This window comes from Lepisma saccharinum, chromosome 10, assembly GCF_977018435.1.
Source record: "Lepisma saccharinum chromosome 10, izLepSacc3.1, whole genome shotgun sequence".
In the NCBI taxonomy this organism is placed as follows: Eukaryota; Metazoa; Arthropoda; class Insecta; order Zygentoma; family Lepismatidae; genus Lepisma; species Lepisma saccharinum.
Window position 1 is genome coordinate 36,904,110 of NC_139238.1, and position 22,405 is coordinate 36,926,514.

At 39.2% G+C, this 22,405-nt stretch overlaps 1 protein-coding gene across 1 annotated transcript in view; it reads right to left on the reverse strand.

Annotated features, from left to right (window-relative positions):
* Window positions 1–22,405, reverse strand: part of LOC145993867 (DNA-directed RNA polymerase I subunit RPA1-like) — a 381,417-nt gene that overhangs the window by 233,053 nt on the left and 125,959 nt on the right. Inside the window, exons 17-18 of the mRNA XM_083129730.1 lie at window positions 18,126–18,292; window positions 2,774–3,059 (exon numbers count right to left, since the gene is read on the reverse strand). Coding sequence (XP_082985856.1) covers window positions 2,774–3,059; window positions 18,126–18,292 — 453 coding nt within the window. The remainder of the gene's footprint in view (window positions 1–2,773; window positions 3,060–18,125; window positions 18,293–22,405) is intronic.

A 22,405-nucleotide genomic window follows, 5' to 3' on the forward strand; every position in this document is an offset into this window, starting at 1 on the left:
GGGAGGAGGGTGCTGATAGTATAAAATCTACCAGTACAAATAACTGATCAGCATTAATTTGGTCAAGGGGGTGTTGATCCTTCCTACACATTGCATTTTTACTAGGGCTGAGCTGATACCAACATTTGCCAATACCTTAACCGATACTGATGTTTGTATAACTCCAGTAAAATAACAAAGACTAGTTACGGAGTCACAAAACTCATCACATGACATTAGTATTAATGATATCAAATACTCCAAATTACTTTCATATAATATCACTTAAAATGTGCTGTGACATTTTATGTGAACTTCTTTCTACCCCCGGGAGGATGCAAAAAAAAAAGAAGTTTTTGAAATGTTGCCAGTTGCAGATACACTGAAAAAATCATATTATTATAAGTGTCCCTGCCAGAGAAAGTTACAGTGTGTAAAATAAAATGCATGTAGTGCGTATAGTGTACAGCTTGCACAAGAAATGCAAAATAAATACAAATGTAAACAACATTCTTATTAGTTTTTCTTGTATGTACGCATTGCTTGCATTATAGAATTATTTTCCTGTAGTTTACGGTTATTACAAGCATAAGAAAACAGTTTTTCTTTGTGACGTTTCAGGAGAACACACGCTCCTTTCATCAGACATTTATTTTCATTTTGATTAAAGATACAGTTATAACAATGGTTAGTAATTTTTTAAACAAAAATAATCTGTTATATAATGGATGTTGTCAATGTTACATTGTTGTAATATAGCAACTTAACTGTGAAAAAAGCAGTCTGTTTTATTTTTATTTCAGATTTTTTTTTTTTTTTTTTTTTTTTTTTTTTTTTTTTTTTTTTTTTTAAAATAATTTATGAATCCAAAATATCATCAGGTAATTCAAATTCATCATTGATTTCACAAAGTCTCTTGATGTTTTCTGTTACATTAAATTTTAAAGATGGTGGCTTACTCCATTTGTGAAAAAGAAAACTCCATACTGGATCTATGTTACCATTTTCATTATTTAATTTATTCCAGTGTTCTTCTGCAATGAACGAAGCTTCCCAGACATTCAACTCTGTGTTTCCCGTTAATCTTTTTAAAACCCTTCTCTTTTTAATCAAATGCTTCTCTTCGATGATATGACTTGACAAACCTGTTCTTGGGTTTAGATTTATAATGTCCAAATCGTGTTCGTGCCATCTTATTGCCATTTTCCTTGCTGTTTGTCCCACATAATCTTTTGAACATGAACAACTTATATTATATATTCCTGTGGTTTCCACATCTGGTAGAGAGTTTCTCATTTTGAATTCATTAAATGTACATTCCAAACTTCTTGGTGATCTAAAAACAATTTTGAAATTAAAACTTCTAAAAATTTTTGCAATTTTATGTGAGAATCCCTTGTGGAATGGAATGCACACAAATTTCTTTTCAACAGATTTTTCATCTTTGTCTGTATTTCTCTTTTCCTTTAGTTTTCTTGCAACTTGTTTTTTGATTTGGTTTATTCTGTTAGTGTGAAAACCATTTTCTTTTGCTATTTTCATCAATAAAGGTATTGATGAAAGGAGCGTGTGTTCTCCTGAAACGTCACAAAGAAAAACTGTTTTCTTATGCTTGTAATAACCGTAAACTACAGGAAAATAACATTCTTATTGTTTGGAATACCCAGGGGAGGGAGGAAAACAACATAAAAATATACACAAACACAGATATATATTTAATGTTATTTGGCAGCTCTGTATATGTCCTGCTGTCCATTACTCTATGTCATTTGCAATAAAAACAAGTCACTGCAGTGTCGGCATTGGGCAGCAGTCACACAGAAGGATAGAGCACAAGAAGAAAATCCACAACCCTCCCTCCCACAGTGATATTCATCCCTTTTCCAGGAACTCCAGAATGAGCCCAGCATTATAATAATGCTAGTTTTGAAAATGTCACGTTCTTAACCCACGAGTTTGCGAGCAAGGATTGGCAATGAATGGTTTCCATTATTTCCACATAGTGTTGATCACCAGGCAATTGTGTCCTCCCCAATGGCACAGTGGTAGCGTAGTCACCTTGTAATCAAGGGGTCACGGGTTCGATACCCAGTGGAGGCACATAGTGGTTCGGATCCCACTTTAAACTTAGGTCCAGTACCGATTAGCCTTACTGTGCATAAAGTGGACTTAAAACATCAAATCAAACTCAAATCAAACCAGGCAGTTGTTGCATGCTTTCAATGTCACGTTTGGGTACAGCGCTTTCACTTTAGCACTGACTTTGATCTTGTCATCTGCTTCCCAGGAGGGTGCATCATTTTCGGAAATATACATGGAGTTCTTGTGAAGGACCCCAATCTGTCACAAGGAAGGGTGAATGAACCTTTGAAAAGGACAAATCTTGACAAATGAGTTGTTTCTCTTGGCTGCTCTAGCCTCTCAAAATACTTGGTATCATTGCCGGCCCCTGTGGCAGAGTGGTTTGCATATCACGCTACGATATCAGGGGTCCCAGGTTTGAATCCCAGCCTGGGCATGGATGACTGTGAGTGTACATTCATCAATTTGATTATATAATCACTCATTCCCATCTTCGCAAATCAGCCAAAAGTGTCACAAAAAATGAAGTGAAATAATGCAAACCAATCAATCGACCTTTGGTATCGGCGAAAAAAATTGAACCGATACTCAGCCCTAATTTTTACTGCATTGGAAGCAATTAGTTTGAAATTCTTCATGAGGTGAATTGCTACATACAGGTACAAATGGTCATGAACAAAAAATTATAAAAGCTAATGCTCGATATACTAACCTCTCTGCCAGCCATACAATGGAAAAAGAATTCCTGAGGTCTGATACCTGTCATAAACCGCCCATCCACGTAACCTCCTGCTCGTGGCGATGTATCATATGGACGGAAACTAGGAAGAGCTCTCCCTGAAATCATCAATGGAGGGCGCTTCCCTTCAAGTTCAATTTGACCCAGCGCACATGAAATTTGCATAGTGTTAACTGTTGATCCCTTGGCACCAGACTGTACCATCAATTGCAAATTATTGCTTGGAAATCTCTTCAGAAGGCCAAAAGGCATGCATGTTCTGTAAAACATAAGTCCATAAGTTATTGTGCGAATTACTCACTGATGTAAATTCAAAAACATAAAATACAAAAACTTTATGTACTTACGTTTCGTGAGTATTTTGAACTTTTGACATTTTGAACTTAACCAAGAGAGAACTTCCTATAGACTTAAAAGAAATTATGAGGAAAGATCAAAAATTCGCTATAGGGGAGAATAAAATCGAAAAAGAGGAATTCATTATAGCAGCAGAAGGAATAGCAGCAATGATGGATGATAGAGATGATAAGAGGGAAGTCAAACAAAAGATACATGACATTATTGAACAACAGATCAGAAAGGAGAATGTTAGAGAAGGAGGTAACAAGGGGGTGGGAGAAGGAAAGAATAAGAAGCTTAGAAATAATAAAAAGAAGTTGAATAATGTCAAAAAATGGGTTAGAGACAATAATATTTATAATTTGTTCGGATAAAGAAAACAAGATGGTTGTAATAGATAAGGAAGATTACAAAAATAAAATGGAGGAATGTTTTGGCAGTAAAGACTTTAAGGTTGTAGGACAGAATCCAATAAATAAAATAAGGAGGGAAATAAGAAAGGGAATAGAAACAAGCATCACGTTTGCGCGGGCAGAGAAAAAGAGGTTAATTGAGGAGTGTAGAAAAGGAGATATCCCAACAGCATTTGGGATACCGAAAACCCATAAGGAGAGGATTCCGTTAAGACCCATTATCCCAATGTACATACACCTGGGATATAAATTAGCTAAGACTCTCGTTAAGAAAATCGGGGAGGTTTGGGAAAATATGGAGCTTAGCATCAAGAAATCAAGGGACGTGAAAGATGAAATAGCACAACTTGAGATTACCAGCACAGATAGGATTATGAGCTTTGATGTCGTCAACCTATATCCAAGCGTGCCCAGAGACAAGGCCGCTAATTGCCTGCAAAGGTTGTTGATGGGTAAAGGAATTGATGTCGTCACAGCCTGGGAATACGTAAGGTGGTTCAATTTGTGCACCGGTTATAATAATTTTTGCTGTAACGGAAAGATTTTCGTTCAAAAAGAGGGATTAGCCATGGGGAATCCCATTTCCGGAATAATATCTAGCATTTTTCTACACTATATTGAGAAGGCGGCACTAAGCCAAATGGTAACTGAGATTAAATTTTATGGAAGGTATGTTGATGATATCCTGGTCATCAGGGAGGAAGAGGGGTTGGAGAAATTGTTTAATCTTTTGGGAGAGCAGGAAGAGAGGATTAAATTCACCAAGGAAGAGATGAAGGATAATAAGATAGGCTTTTTGGATCTTTCGATATATAGAGAAGGGAAGAAAATAATAACTGGGGTTTTTCATAAAGCTTTATCAGGGGAATTGTACATCAACAATGAATCTGCCCATGTCAAAAGAACCAAGAATAAAGTGTTCCTAAACTTCTTTGTTTGAGCCATAAGGTTGTGCAACAACAAGGGAGAATTGAAAAAAGAGGTTGAATGGATAATGAGAGTGGGGAGAAGAAATAGGTATAAAGAGTTAGATTTAAGAAGGAACCTAAATAGGGCAAAAAAACATGCAAAAAGAGTTGGATGGCAATGGTAAGAAGAGTGACATGAAAGGAAGAGAGGAGAGAGAGAAGGGGGTAGAAGTGAATTTTAGGTATATAGGAATCCCATATTTCCAAGGGATATGTGAGAAAGTAGAGAAACTAGTAAGAGGATATGGAATAAAATGTGGAATGAAAGCTCCGGGGACTTTGGAAAAACACTTTACAGGATACAAGAAGGATGGAAAAGAGGGAGAAAAAGAGGGGGGAAGAAGGGGGTTTATGGTATAAAATGTGAATGTAATAAAGAATACATCGGAGAAGTGTGGACATAAGGTGGGGAGAGCACAACAAAGATATAAGGGAGGGAGTTCCTAGGACAGGGCTCTCGGAGCATATCATTGAAGAAGGACATGAAATTAGGGTATCGGTACTATTATAGTATGGGGGTGACACCTATAAATCATATATTTCACACTTTTTTACGTTGCTAACGTACTACTCCCTCTGTCCCATAATTATAGTCCGGTATGCCAAAATGGTGACTTTTTATTTATGTTCTTTTGGATACTTGATTCTCAAATTTGTACTGATCCTTGAGTAATAACGTTGTATGACTCATTCCCGTGTTTAATTTTCTTCTTCTGTATACACCAATGTCACAGTTTGCCTATCGGACAAATATTATGGGACAACAAACAAAAGTGTACTGGACAATAATTATGGGACAGAGGGAGTATTTTGGAATGCGGAACATTTCGTAAGGTGAAATAATGCATTTCTAACTAAGATAATGTCTATTTCTTACATTTACGAGTACTTACTGTTACTTGTTATTTCGATTCTGTAACACATTATGGCGGGTGATAGCGTACTGCTTTAGGGCACGTTGTGAGAGTGTTTTGTCGATTTATGCAGTGTGGCAACCTCATTCACCGAAAAATTCCTACTTTTGTGCCCGGACTTGAAATTATGTTAATACCTCGCAAACCATTGACGTTACCCTCACAAACCATTGACGTTAGCCCCACAAACCATTGACGTTAGCCCCACAAACCACTGACATTAGCCCCACAAACCATTCACATTAGCCCCACAAACCATTCACTTTAGCCCCAAAAACAATTCACATTAGCCCCAAAAACCATTCACATTAGCCTCAAAAACCATTAACGTTAGCCCCACAAACCATTGACGTTAGCCCCAAAAATCATTCACTTCAGCCCCCAAAAACCATTCACGTTAGCCTGCAAAAACCATTCACGTTAGCCCCAAAAACCATTTTCCCTAAGGTTAGGTTAGGTTAAGTTAGGTTAGGCAAGCATAGTAAAAAAAATAATTAAAAAATTAAAAATACTCGACACGTCATGTTCTAGTGAAAACACGGCGAGTTTGAAAAACTGACCACAGGGTTACGTCATCTGACACAAGGAACATTGTGCTCTCGTGCAGAAAGCAAATGGCAGCAGCAGAAACAGTGTGTCGACAGAGATTTTCACAGAAAACAACATGTATTCGCATTAAAATTGATCAAAACTACATTCACGAACTTCCACAACGCTACAGAAAATTATTTCCGTTAGTACTTTGTCCTGTAAATTTGAAGAAATCTGTCACCCCTATACTATAATGTTACCGAAATTAGAAAATGGGAGGTAATTCGGGAGGAAAGTAAATTAATTAGGAGGAACATATACGAAGCTTCCTATATTTGCAAAGGTAGGGAAAAAATTAAACAGGGATGAAGGAATGTCGATGAAATGTGGATAGGGATGTATTACGCGAGGCTCAAAAAACACACGACTTCGAGTTCGATATGACGTAAGCAGGCAGGGGAAATGGAGGGGAAGCAAGCGAGGAGAAAGCACCGAGTGGACAGCTTCCTGCATTCGTTGAGGAGTCATCCTACAGTCAGTACGGGGGAGTGATATAGGTGGTCGCATTTTATAATTTTACCTTTTTAAGTAGGAAGGGTTCTTTTAATCTGAGATGGTTTTAGACTGTGTTTTTAACATTAACAAAGACCTTGGAGGTTTTAAAGGGTTTTAGTATGGATTCCAATATTTCCTACATTAATAACCAAACCTATATCCTTGTTCGTGGAATCTTGGGAGAAAAGCATTGATGTGGCTATGGTGTATTTTGGATAGCCTATTTAACTTAAGAACCTGAAGACGGGAACAGTTGTTCTCTAAACGTCGTTCATAGGAAAACCAAATACTCATGAAACGTAAGTACATAAAGTTTTTGTATTTTAGAATAAGTTTTTGAATTGTAAAACATAAGATAACAAATATGTGAATAGCTATAGTAATACACAGAATGAGTGATTCTTGGCAAATTCATTGGTGAAATGTGGAGGAGAAAATATTGATGCTATGGAATGGAATCGAACAGGAAGTCAGTCAAAAGTAGACAGCACAAGTATCATATCTTAAGGATGAGGAGAGATTAGGCAATTTTCACTTTGAGAGATTACATCCAGTGCTCTTTTAAGGGGCACAAAATGGCACACCATGACAGCACCTTTTACATGTAGTAGAAAAAACAATTGTCCATGTTAACACAAAAATGGAAGAAAATGCTCGCAGATTTTACATTTTTCACATTAAACATACATTCAATGCTGATGGTCGCAACCTAGCAGTAGGTAATAAAATTTTCCCTGGTTTTACATTTTCCCACATTTAAAAATTTTCCCCGGTTTTACATTTTTCACATTTTAAGTTTTTTTCAGTTTTGGTTCCCTTAAACATGTAAAATCCAGGTTCTACTGCAATACCATTCAATCGTGTATGGATATTAAGTTATACAGTCTTTTCTGGAAGATTCTATAAAATCACTTTGCTTCAATATCATTTGTGTCACTATAGAATCTAACTTATGACGTTTAGCAGAAGCTTTCTTTCCACATAAAAACCCTCTGATTATATGTGAAGAAGGAAGAGGATAAATTTATGTTATTATGGTACTGAAAACAGCCAAAATGACCATGAACATTTACGAATTGTAAAATACTGTATCTGCAGAAACTTTTTAAATAATATTTATGCTTATGGGACTGATAATACCCTATTCTATAAGAACACCCAGGTTGTCATGGTAAAGGTGCAAAGCAAGCAAAAAGAAATATTTATATGTGGTGGAAAGTTTTAAGTATCTGCAATGTACAGCTGGACAAGGTGGAAGAACAGATGGGGTAAACTGAAGAGGCAACGGCAACAGGATTCAATGGAAGTGTAAGGAAAATAATGTGGAACATGGAGATACCTACAAAATGCATGAAATATGCAAATGCGAAATATGAAAAATGCAAATACAACACACACATGCAAAGGACATTCATATGTCATATCTAACAAACACAAAATGTAAAGTTAGAAACTGTCATGTTTGCTTTAGAAGTTTTAAAAGGCGAGTAGTCAAATTTCTTACCATAATGCAAACTGAAATGTAAAATTCAAAATAAACTCTGAAACATGGCATTTACAGCTTATTTCTGAACAGAGCCCTTTTCCAGTTTAAATTATTCTGAAATTTATGAAAAATACCAGATCAATAATTAATCCTGCAGCAAAATAAGTATTGGATTGTGGACTAAATTTGTAATATATTCCAATAACTATATAAATGACTAGAATATTTTAGGAAAAACATCCTTACATGTTAGCATGGACTATTACTTAACTTGCTCATCCACAGAGCTGGCGCATGGATTTCAGCTTTGATAAATAATAACAATAAAAAAAAGTCATGAATGTACCTATTACGATGGACACTTATTTTTTTATCTACTTGTAAAAATTCAAACCAAATTTCAGAAACAGAAAAATAACACCAATATGTCATATTGACATGCAGAATTTCAACTCAAACTGTAGTCAGCTTCTGTATCAACATTTTAATTTCCCACTGACTGCAAATATGTGAAACCTAAATGGCCATATCTAGATAAAATTTTATCCAGATTTCAGATATCTGAATATTCTGATAACTGGATATCCAAATGTGCACACTATGCAGATATTTTTTTGTTTACCCATTTTACAGACTCTCTGCATATTCTTTATCTATCATGTCCATGTCTCTACCATAAATATTCCAAACAAATCTGTCCATTTATCTGTTTCACAAATTCTCTGCATATTTAAATGTTTACCATTTCTTTCCTAAAACAGATGTCTGCATCACTCAGTTCGGTATAAATGGATAAACTATTCCATCATGCTAAAAAAAGGTAAAATTAAGCTTAGGATTTGTGTACAGTTTCAAATCTAACATTCTCAGTTTGTTGCCCTGGTTCAGTGGCACCTTCGACCTGCATCACGTTTTCCAGTGTTGCTGAAGCTACTGCCATACACAAATTTTCTTGCAATTACATGTTCATGCACAGAAGCAAAAAAAATTAAGCTGAAACAAACTGCAGTTTTTGTTAGTAATACAAGGATATATATATATATATATATATATATATATATATATATATATATATATATATATATATATATATATATATATATATATATATATATATATATATATATATATATATATATATATATATATACAGGGTGTTTCTAAAGGTCGTTTACAACGCTTAGGAGGTGATTCCTCACACGAAAACAAGCAAAAAGTGTGAGTTCCATTTTTACGACTGAGGCTTCGTTTCCGAGATAGGAGCCTCGCAAAAGGTGACAAAGTGAACGTCACACCTGACTGGGACGAATACTATAACAGATAGAGAGGCGGTTCCAAGGGAATCATAAAGGAATCGTATGTGCTCAGTCCGGAAGTCACTATGAAAAGTTCACTGCACGCATGCGCAATGGAGTCCTCAAAGGATTTGGGAATTTCCAGCAAGAACAATACATGGAAAGGGTATGTAACGCAGCAAGAAGGACCGTGACAATGAGAAATGCGTTCAAGACAGCACATCCCGACCTCAAACATCAAAACATGAGCACCGAACACAAAATCCGAAAAGTTGAGCATGGTTGCATACCCCAGTTACACGCAAGGAATGAACGAATCTTGTCATGTGCAATACGAGAGACACATTACTCCACCAGGAGGAGGGAAAGAAAAACACAATATCAGATGATTGTGACAACGTGTATTTTTACACGCGACAACTACGTAATACCCCCTCCCCACATGCACAACAAACAACAAATGGTACAATGTCTTACGCACAGACAGTGCGTGTCACTGTACACCAACTGAAGATGTCACTTTCACCACACAAAGGAGGTGGGGAGCAATACCAAGAGTGTTCTCACTGGGATTTGCCGAGGGCGATAATCACAGACGGTTTTAAAAATGTCTGCCGTTCACTTCTACGCAGAGGTGACAGCGACGAATCAAGGATTGTCGAGTACGAGCAAACAAGCCAGGTGTATCTGCTACCGTCGCGGCGGCGATGTTGATGAGAGCAACGAGGTCCTCAGCTGATGTGACAGGTGTGTCGTATACGAGGGTTTACATTTCTCCCCAGAAGAAAAAATCAAGAGGGTTCAGATCTGGCGACCTCGGTGGCCAAGGCACAGGCTCATTCCTACCAATGAACCTATTGCGAAACACATCATGCAGGAAATGTACTACATTACGATCGAGATGAGCTGGTGCCCCATCGTGTTGGTACCACATTTCTTACTGCAGTGCCAAAGGTACGGTCTCCAACAGTTTCGGCAGAACCTCACTAAGAAATGCATGATACGTGCGACGATTCAGGCGAACAGGGAGAATGTATGGTCCAATTAAATGATCATGTACTATCCCGCATCACACATTCACTGAAAACTTGTGCTGGTGATGGGCCACAAAAAGTGCATGTGGGTTGTCAAAGTCCCAGACATGACTGTTTCTACTAATGAAGACATCCATCCTGGTGCAAATGGCTTCATCTGCCCACAATACTTTTGCCCCGAAGTGAGGGTTTGTGTCCAGCTGATGCAACAACCATTGGCAAAACTCCATACGAGGGCGAAAGTCACGAGGTAACAGTTCTTGTACTTTCTGCAGTTTAAAAGGGTGCATTCCTTCCTCTGACAACACTCGCCAAACATTCACATGAGACGTGTTTCGTGCCCGAGCGAGTGCCAGGATGTTCTGCGACCGCTGTTAACACATCTTCTGCAAACTGATGTGTGCGTACACTTCGGGGTCTTCCAACTTCTTGCCGCGGTGGTAACACTGACCCTGTTTCACGCAGTCGCCTGTCCACTACCTGAAAGAAGGCGTGAGACGGTAAACGTCTATGTGGAAAGCGTTCTCCATAAAGACACCTCACCTCACGGCTATTACCACGTGCCTCCCCATACATGAGATGCATGTCTGCTAGCTGCTGGGTCGTATACGCAGCCATCTGTGTAATAGGGAGCTGGAAATGCAAAGTATAGTTTTTGTTTAACACTGGCACACTGCACAAATTGGCCGTATCACCGTATGAACACCACAGACCAATTGTTGCGATACTTGACTTGCCCACTCCACTTCTTTCAATACAACATACTAGTACTCTTCAATGCGTATGACAACCTAGAACGAACTGGTGATCATATCCCAGCACCTGCAACACGTCTGGGACGGCTGAAAGTGACATCTTCAGTTGGTGTACAGTGACACGCACTGTCTGTGCGTAAGACATTGTACCATTTGTTGTTTGTTGTGCATGTGGGGAGGGGTATTACGTAGTTGTCGCATGTAAAAATACACGTTGTCGCAATCATCTGATAGTGTGTTTTTCTTTCCCTCCTCCTCGTGGAGTAATGTGTCTCTCATATGGCACATGACAAGATTCGTTCATTCCTCGCGTGTAACTGGGGTATGCAACCGTGCTCAACTTTTCGGATTTTGTGTTCCGTGCTCATGTTTTGATGTTTGAGGTCGGGATGTGTTGTCTTGAACGCATTTCTCATTGTCACGGTACTTCTTGCTGTGTTACATACCCTTTCCATGCATTGTTCTTGCTGGAAATCCCCAATTCCTTTCAGGACTCCATTGCGCATGCGTGCAGTGAACTTTTCATAGTGACTTCCGGACTGAGCACATACGATTCCTTTATGATTCCCTTGGAACCGCCTCTCTATCTGTGATAGTATTCGTCCCAGTTAAGTGTGACGTTCACTTTGTCACCTTTTGCGAGGCTCCTATCTCGGAAACGAAGCCTCAGTCGTAAAAATGGAACTCACACTTTTTGCTTGTGTTCGTGTGAGGAATCACCCCCCAAGCGTTGTAAACGACCTTTAGAAACACCCTGTATATATATATATATATATATACTCTACTAGTCCTATTAGTTTGTAAGGGGAATTTCCGAGCATATATATATATGCATGCTCGGAAATTCCCCTTACAAACTAATAGGGCTAGTAGAGGGGACTGAGTAGACACTATTTGAAATAGGAACCCATGTCCAGAAACGTTCCGTTTCCATGCTACAATCAACCATGACAATGTGTTGGATGTGCCTGCGCGGGTATGAAACCTGGTAGGCAGTACATGACGTCAGAAGATCACCTGATGGCACGTGACATCTACCCTGCCACGGTATCGAACCAGGCTAACGGGTGCCAAATACTTGATCTTCCTACAGGATGTATTGGCCCTGTTCTTGGATGCTGTGCCATTGAACGTCCACCAGGAACTGTGGTTTCAGCACGATGGCGCATCACCTCACTTTACACGTGACGTTCGGAGACATCTTAACCGAAGTTTCGGGCAAAGATGGATAGGCCGAGGTGATCTAACTGCGTGGCCCCCACGATTGCCGGATTTAACGCAATTGGACTATTTCTTGTGGGGTCGTATGAAGAGTATGGTGTACGAGACTCATGTAGAGACAGAGGAAGAACTGCTGGCAAGAGTTCAGGTCGCTGCACAAGAAACTAACGGAACATCGGTGTGATGGAGCGAGTGTACCAGAAAATGATTCGTCGGTATAATGTTTGCAACGACGTTGGTGGTCATCATATCAAGCCACTGTTGTAGTTGAAAAGTGCCGTATGCGACACATCCAGTGCATGAGACAGAAACAAATTGTTGCGTTCCACTGTCGACACAAGTGTTATTGTGATCAATGAATAGTACATTTATTTGTTGTTCCCTTGGCATTGTTACCAAATAAATTTGTTTGTATTATGTACTGTCACACATCATTCAATTCTGTACCTTACGTAACACCTCATTTGACATGTTGTAATAAATGATTACACTTTACGTCATCAGGTGATCTTCGGAAGTCATGTACTGCCTACCCGGTTGCATGCCAAGGCACATCCCACACATAGTCATGGTTGTAGAACGGAAACGGAACGTTTCTGGACATGGGTTCCTATTCCAAATATTGCCAACTCAGTCCCCTCTACTAGCCCTAAAAGTTTGTAAGGGGAATTTCCGAGCACCCTGTATATATATATATATATATACAAATTGAAGGAGACAGTAAACACTTACCACACGAATAGAAATAATTCAATATTTCGCGAAAGTCGCATTTTCAAGAAGGAAGATAAAAGATCGACGACACTTAGAGTAGAGGCACAGAATACTGACCGTAGCATCTCTACGGTCAGTGTTGCCAGAAATAGTCATTTTCCCTTGCCCTCAGAGGCCAGCGCCTCAACTCATCCCCCTCATCCCGCCAAAACTACAACCTACGCCTGCATCAAGCCCTAACCAACCGTGGCTACCCCTCCACCCTCATCAACAAACAAATCACTAGAGCCAACTCCCACAACCGCACCAAACAACCCAAAACCAACCCTCCAACTCTGATCACCCAATACCACCCTCACATTACGAAAATCAGACATACCCTCCACTCCCTCTTCCCCATCCTGCACAGTGATCCTGATACCAGAGACATCTTTCGGGATAAACCTAGGGTCGTCTTCCGTCGATCCCCCAACCTCCAAAACATCTTGGTCCGAAATACTCCCACCCCTTCCGCACCACTTCCCCCAGCCCACAGGTGCAACAAACCCAGATGCAAGACCTGCCCCATACTCATCACCTCCCCCACCCTCCTGATCCCCACAGCGGCAGGTGAGTTCACCCTTCACCCTAAGGGCACCTGCCACTCATCCAACCTAATTTACACCCTCATCTGCGAAATCTGCGGCAACTTCTACCTAGGCGAAACCTCCACCCTCTTGAATCTAAGGATAAATAATCACCGTTCCTCCACCCAAAACTCCGATTTCACAGCTGCCATCCACACCAACAGCCATAACACCACCTTCAATAACTGCTTCCGTGTTGCCATCATCCATCTTTTATGCCCCCCCGTCCCCACCCCCCCCGCTCTGACACATCTCTCCGCAGGCGATGGGAAAGGGTCTATATAGCAGGCATGCATGCCACTATAACCCCCGGACTCAACCTAGCCAACCAGTAACTCTTTCCTCTCCTCCCCGAAACTATCCACCCACCTTACAGTAAACACTGGCTAAAGTACTTCGTGTTTCCTATCAACTATTTCTGGCAACACTGACCGTAGAGACGCTACGGTCAGTATTCTGTGCCTCTACTCTAAGTGTCGTCGATCTTTTATCTTCCTTCTTGAAAATGCGACTTTCGCGAAATATTGAATTATTTCTATTCGTGTGGTAAGTGTTTACTGTCTCCTTCAATTTGTATTTATCCGCCCTTCTGGCACCATTTCTGAACCTATTCCTGGTTTTTATATATATATATATATATATATATATATATATATATATATATATATATATATATATATATATATATATATATATATATATATATATATATATATAAATGTATAAACAGGGTGCTCGGAAATTCCCCTTACAAACTCCTAGGGCTAGTAGAGGGTACTGAGTAGACAATATTTGGAATAAGAACCCATGTCCGGAAACGTACCGTTTCCGTGCTTCAACCATGACAATGTGTCGGATATGCCTGTGTTGCTATGCAACCGGGTAGGCAGTACATGGCATCAGAAGATCGCCTGATAGCACGTGACAACTACCCTGCCACAGTATCCTGCCTGGAGCCCCATTCACGTGCCTGTGAGTCTCCGATGAACATGGTTGAGTACATGTTTGCAGATCTAACGAAATTTATATTATATATTGCATTTCGTTACATACGTAAAACGAAAGTGAAACATCTCTCAGAAAACTGTAGTGGTGCTGCTTTTCGCCACTAGAGGGCATGCCCGCTTGACTTATTTTGATTTGACTTAGAATATGCTGCCTCCTGGTGGTGCTTTTGGGCATTACAAATTGCAGCTTGTTTTGCTGTTGAGAAACGCACATCACTCGCCTCTTGACTTTAGCAACAGCAAGAAGTAACTTCACTTTTCCTTTCTGGACGTCTCGACCTGGCCTACGTAACTGATTGCAGCAATGCATTGTGCTTTCACTGTACTTCGCCAATGATTGGCAGCCATTTGTATTTTTGGCTAACCATGTGAAACGTAAAACGATTTCCGTACGAGTTTCATATGTGATGAGAGTAACACGTATTCTGGTAACATGTCTTATATCATGAGATTGAATTACAGGTATGTAATTTTAAAAAGTGAAGGATTTAGTGTTTGCCAAAAGTGTTTAAAGAATATCAGTTCACGTACGAACTCTGTACATATCTAACTAACTCGTACCAATGCCAGTGTCAGAAACGATATTTACTATTGTGTAGTGCATGAAAGTTGTGAACTTTAAAGTTACTTCCGAAAGTAACTATAAATATGCTAAGCCGTAAAATCTTACTTCAAACTATTACGAGATATTGCTAATCTCTATGCAATCCATTCAAAATCTTCCATGAGCTGTGATCATATTCTTCGTTTTCATGAATCATTCTAAATATGTTGCACGCGTTGCGAATTAGTTTTTGAATTAATTTTGAACCAATTTTCGTATCTAAAATTACGATCTGTAAAGTAATTGAATTCAGAGAAAGTATACATATACATATTTCAGTCGACGCCTTACATATTCACTCCCTTTAGTCATAAATCGATTACCATTACGCTTACCTTAACCTAGTAGCATTAAATTTATGGAAGTCAAAATTTTGTGATTAAGTGTGTAAATTTTGGTAAGCTTATAAAAAGGCTTTATTCTGCTAAGTAAAAACGTACATTCTATGGTCAGGTATGATTGAGGAACGAAAGAAAGTTGATTAAACATGAATGAACAATTTTGTAAAATTACTTTTTATTTTTTTTTATTTTTTTAAGAGAATGTTTGCATGTGGATTAATGCCAGATGAATGTACATAAATTTGAATCCTTGCGTTTTTTGTGTGATACAGATTAGTGCAATTTTGAAATGCTTTTTTGTGAATCAACTATTTTGAAGTATTGTTAGTGTTGAAATATTATTAGCTCGTGAATAGAGTGATTGTTAAATCTTGACGATGTAAGTGCAAATTGCATTTCATTAAAATTTTGTTGTTACATTGTTCATACTTGTTAGATTCCTTCAAATGAGAAACAAGTTGTTCCTTTCAGAAATATAAATAATCTGAATCTAGAACTAAAAGTCGCATCCTTTGCATGAATGCAGAATGAATTAATTGCATGGAGAAAATTACATGCATGGTAGATTTAAGTAATTGCTATTGCGTATATGTACATATTATTTGAAGTGCTTTGTCTTGTGCCAAGATTAATTAGTAGTAAGAGTGTGTTTTTTTTTCTCTTAGGTGTCTTACCAGCAAGTTATCAGAAACCATGAACAGTGAGATATTATTATAGTATTTTGTTAATTGATAGTTTGCCTCTTGTTGCAACTCTCCTTGGGAACGAGTCGTGTTTTTATGGTATTTTTTTTTCTTAAATTCTGAAATGATTTAATTCTAAACAAAAAAAAACACCTTTTTTTTGTTAGACGATAAAACTCATGGTTTCTGATTATCTGGTTGGTCTTCGAATCCATTGATATCTTTGTCCTAGCACGTTCTTCCAATTTTACCACCTCTGGGATAAGATTTGAAAATCGTACCGGACGTCACACAGAATACACGGACATGATCCTTGTGTATCGCGCAGCAGAAGGGAATGGAAGAGCAGCTCGTCGGCTGTATTAAGAGCATTATCCACAACGTGCAACTCCATCGCATACCCTTTTTGCCAGCATTACGCAATGGCTCCGAGAACAAGGTACCTTTACCACTGACAGAAAGGACTGTGGTGCTCCAAAGAGATGCTGCACGTCCGAATTGGAAGAGGCTGTACTGCATCACGTTGAACAGGACCCGTCAACAAGCACACAAACAATTGCACGTGCAATGGGTGTTTCTTGCAGCATCATGTGGGAGGTTCTGCATGAGCAACAACTACATCCTTACCACCACCAAAGGGTACAGGCTTTGAGACCAGCAGATTTTGTACCACGAGTTAACTTCTGAACGTGGTTTCTGCATCGCTGCATCAAAGAGCCCCAGTTTTAACGCCGAGTTCTGTTCACAGATGAATGTAAATTCACTAGGGAGTGTGTTCTCAATTCTTGAAACAGCCATGTGTGGGCAGACAAAAACCCTCATGCGAGGCATATCCGGGGATTCCAGCACAGATTTGCTATCAATATGTGGGCAGGTATTCTGGATGGCCTTCCTCCAGCCAGGATAATGGGTGCCGCGTACTTGATCTTCCTACAGGACGTATTGGCCCTGTTCTTGGATGCTGTGCCACTGAACGTCCGTCAGGAACTGTGGTTTCAGTACGATGGTGCACCGCCTCACTTTACACGTGACATTTGGAGACATCTTAACCAAAGATTCGGGCAAAGATGGATAAGCCGAGGTGGTCCAACCACGTGGCCCCCACGATCGCCAGATTTAACGCCATTGGACTATTTCTTGTGGAGTCGTATGAAGAGTATGGTGTACGAGATTCCTGTAGAGACAGAGGACGAACTGCTGGAATGAGTTATGGTCGCTGCACAAGAGATTGACGGGACATCGAGTGTGATGGAGCGAGTGTACCGGAACATGATTCGTCGGTACAATGTGTGTAACAATGTTGGTGGTCATCACATCGAGCCACTGTTCTAGTTGAGCAGTGCCGTATGCGACACATCCAGTGCAGAAGACAGAAACAAATTGTTGCATTCCACTGCCGACACAGGTGTTCTTTTGATCAATGAATAGTATGTCTCTTTATTTATTCCCTTGGCATTGTTACCAAATAAATTAGTTTGTATTATGGACTGAGTCACACGTCATTCACTTCTGTACATTACGTAACAGCTCATTTGACATGGTTGTAATAAATGATTACACTTTAGGTCATCAGGTGATCTTCTGACGTCATGTACTGCCTACCCGATTTCATACCAACACAGGCACATCAGACACATTGTCATGGTTGTAGCATGATGGGTTCCTATTCCAAATATTGTCTACTGGGTCCCCTCTACTAGCCCTAGGAGTTTGTAAAGGGAATTTCCGAGCACCCTGTATATACATTAATTATACATATATATCTCGCAATTAGCTAAAAAGTGATGCTAAATAAAAATGCACACACATGCAGAGAGAGTGAGATGAATGAAACTGTACCTGTTAATATCACTAGTAAACTTATCAAGTGTTGATTTATAATGTCTGTCAATATTTGCTTTCTTTTTAGGGTCAGAACTGGAATAGGCTTCTTCAAGTGTGTCTAGCAATTCTCTATTAGTGAAGTATTTTAAGCCAAGTCCACCAGCTGCAGCCAAGTCTCCAGCCTAAATTAATGAAAGTAAAACACTTTTGAAACTGAAAACTAATTACAAACTGCTGAGCTCTTGAAATACACTGGTCGACAATTGCTAAGGAACAAACACATATTGACCCATATGTTTTTCATACACAACTCTGTGTCAGTTTGTTGATAGAAAGAGACCAGTAGAGGGCAGCAAGGAATCGTTGTGCCCATTCAGAAAGGAATGTGTGCGCTTGGAGCATCATTATCAGGAAAAGCCTGCAGTGCTGTGGCAGGAGGTGGTACCCACGGGAGACAAACACGGTAGAGGCCGTTGGCAGTGCAATACTGGTGTGCAACAGAAGAAGCGTGTAGGAAGATGGCGAGAAGAGCACATTTAAGTGATTACGAATGGGGCAGAGTGGTTGGTCAGCAGAGTCACGGCGAAGTGTCACTGAAATGGCACGTGTTATGGGGGTATCGAAAAGTGTCATTTCCCGACTTCAGAAAGCTACTCGTACCAGAAAAACAGCTTTGCGTATGCATTGTGGAGGTTGTGGAAGGCGTACAACTGCTCGCCAGGATCGGTACACCGTCCAGGTGGCAAAAAGGAATCGATCTGCCATTCCAGCCCAAATTGCTCAAGACCTTGTCAGTGCTTCAGGTTAATGTGTGTCCCCAAAAACCATTACACGACGACTGAATAGTGGTGGGTTGTATGCCCGGAAGCCTGTTAAATGTGTGTGCCATTAAAACCAGCTCACCGTCATGCCAGATTGCACTGGTGTGTGCAGCATCCTAACTGGGACCACGACAGATGGGCAAATATGATGTTCTCCGATGAATCGCGGTACTGTGTGACAAGTGATTCTGGACATCAAATGGTGTGGAGAGAATGTGGAACACAATATCATGCACAGCACATCTGTGAACGTGACAGGTATGGGGCACCCGGAGTCATGGTATGGGGGGAGGGGGGCATAATGAAAAATGGGAAAACACCACTGCACATCTTTGCCACAGAATCCGTTACTGGAGCACTGTATTCTACCGAGATCCTGGAAGGTTATGTTCATTTTTTTCCGGGTGCAGTGGGCTCTGACTTTCTTTACATGGATGATAATGCACGTTCACACAGAACTGTCCAAGTGACAGAGACACTGGAGAAAGAAAACATCACCTGCATGAACTGGCCTGCATATTCACCGGATCTCAATCCCATCGAACATGCATGAGATGCTCTCGGAAGGCGGGTTGCACAAAGGAATCCCGCACCCCAGACCCTCCAGGAGCTGAAAACTGCACTTCAGGAAGAATGGGACAATATACCCCTCGTGCTCACGAACGCTCTCATCCATAGCATGCCAAACAGGTGTGCAGCTTGCTGTGCAGTCCGTGGTGGGCACACGCCATACTGATTTCCTCTGGACTCACTCTACACATGCCAAATTGTGATTCATGTGCTTTCCTCACTTTGTTTTGCTTATGCTGTTTTGCTTTATGACGTCCTGTTTCTTTGGTTGATGGGGAATCCCCATCATCTTTTCTCAATAAACCTTTACTGATATCTGTACTTATATATTGTTCACTTGTTGCACCCTGATCACGTAGTCAAAAGTTATTGGTCAAAATGTGTTTGTTCCTTAGCAATTGTTGACCAGTGCAGTTCCACTACAAAAAATGGTGACAATTGAATAAAAGTTCTCAAAAATACACACAAGTTCTTTTAAATATGCAAAAATGTTTATGAACTAGAAGAAACTATCATGGGGGTAAAATATGATAGTATGTTGAATAAGAACTGAAACCTTTGGTTTTACTTACAGGCAAATATCAAATAGAAAGTTCACTATGGTTTATCAAACTTCAATTATTCTACAGAAGATAAAAATAAATAAAATATGACAGATAAAGTCAGTGTAAACAGAACAAAAGTGATGACAGGAATGCACTTAGAGAAATGGAAGATTTTTCTTAGTTTTTGCATTGGTGTGTCTGGAGGGAGAGATAGTGAACAAATGGTCCCATCTAGTTCATCCCACTTTGTGACTCACTCTCTGAACTCACATGTCTAGTTGGTTACACAGTGCAATACCGACTCGTTTACTTTGTTGATTTCTTGTAATGTAGTGTATTTGATATCTGCACCATTTTCACTATGTTCTGGAGCAGTGTACAGTGTGGTATTGCATGTATGTGTAAACCAATCAAATGAACATTTAAAGCTGCAGACAGGCATTTGTTGAATCTTCCGAACTCAACAATGCTTTTCCTGCATCCAGGTGGTTTAATGCAGTTTCCTTGCACAAGCGTGATATGGAATGTACTTGCAATACACCTGGTGTCAAAAAAGTGCAGCAAACTAGACTGGGCTAATGGGTTCAGAACAGTACTGCAGAAATATTTTGAGACTTTATTCCCCGGCTTGAACTTCAAAAGTTGGATTACACATTGCAGTTTTCAAATGAACCAGTTTATTTAGCCAGGGTGATTAGATGGCATCTGAGATGTGTGATTTTTCTCACACCTCATTGTTCTAAAGCTGCCATTACAAGTCACAATCAGGTGGTGCTTGTTCTGTCCTCCTCCTCTTTCACTCTGGCACTCTTCGTTCTGTTCATACAGTGTTGCTAATTTTAAAGTTTTTATTTTATGCTATATGTGGCAGTCCTTTTTGCAACTGATGCAATTTATTTACTGTGGTGTTCAATATATTTTCAAAATAATATTAATAATAAAATAATACATAGAGGCATGCATATTTAGATTTTGACGAAAACACAAAATGTGAAATAACACATTGTAATTTTAATTTTTTATGTTTCTGAAAGGTGTGAAGTGCATTTTCCTAGTCTGTTTTGTCATGAAATGATGCAAAATGAACTGCAAAATAGACTCTTAAAAACGAAATTTACAGTTTATTTACAGACGCGACACATTCTGAAGTTTGAATTATCCTGCGAGTTATGCAATTCATTAAATATTGATTAATTCTGCTATAAATATTTGAGAAGCAAATATGGACCCTTTATACAGTAATAAACTTAATACTTTGGTAACTACATAAATGTGCTATGAAAAGGGATATGTCTATTATATGTAAAAAATGCACTTTTCAAATCAAATTTAGGATTATATTAACAATTTTAAAACCAAAATATCATTTTATATACCACTTTTGATCCGATATTTCATCGCTAAAACACCGACATTTTATTTTATTTACCGCTCTTGAACCAGATATTGACTCTGTTTCAGTACAGAAATTTTGCTTTTCTATTTACCAAAAACATGTGACTCTAATTATACATCTTGCTCTAAAACAGTAGTTCCTAAAGTGTGTGAAATGTTCCAATATTTTCACCGAAATGACACTTACTTGTCTACACATGACTTTGGAATCGGTTCATCAGTTTATGTTCAGAATTGTTCCAAATGTGTGCTTTTTTTTTTAACTTAAGGCAAGCAACCTAACCACACTAATTGAACATTGCAAATGTTAAGATAGGTCTACATTCTGACTTGGGCACTGTGGAAAAATCTTCACACTAAGGGCACCATCAAACAAAAATGTTTGGGTACACCTGCTCTAACACTTCTGCACCATGCACTACATGGCTACTTCTAAATTTGTTAACACAGGAGAACTCAATGACAGTCCATTGTCCAGTCATATAGAGGACCCAGGTTCAATATCAGATATGGGGGTGCACATAATGGTTCATATCCAACATTAGGTCTAGTCTGAATTAACCTGTGTGTGCATAAAGTGGACTTCAAACTCACAAAACTTAAACTCCCCTTGTTTCAGCTATTCTCACACACTTGCCTCACCAATGTCAATTTTTTTCTGCATGTACTGCAAAACTTTCAAATGAGAAAGCAGCAATATAATTGGTCTTCTTTCCCATCTTAGTCTTGTGCTCCTCAACCATAGAATTAAGAAGGTGATTATAAAAGTGACAGTCCACACACTAAATATGGTTTTCGAGGGGGGAGGGGGTGAGATAGAATGAGTAGGTGACTCATTGTATATGCACCATGATATTCCACATAGGCTTCACAGTAACAGCTCAAACAACTAAAAAAAACATTTCTTGAACCTAAATTGTGCTGCACATTGTATACAAGACATAATTTTTGGTCACTTTCCCTA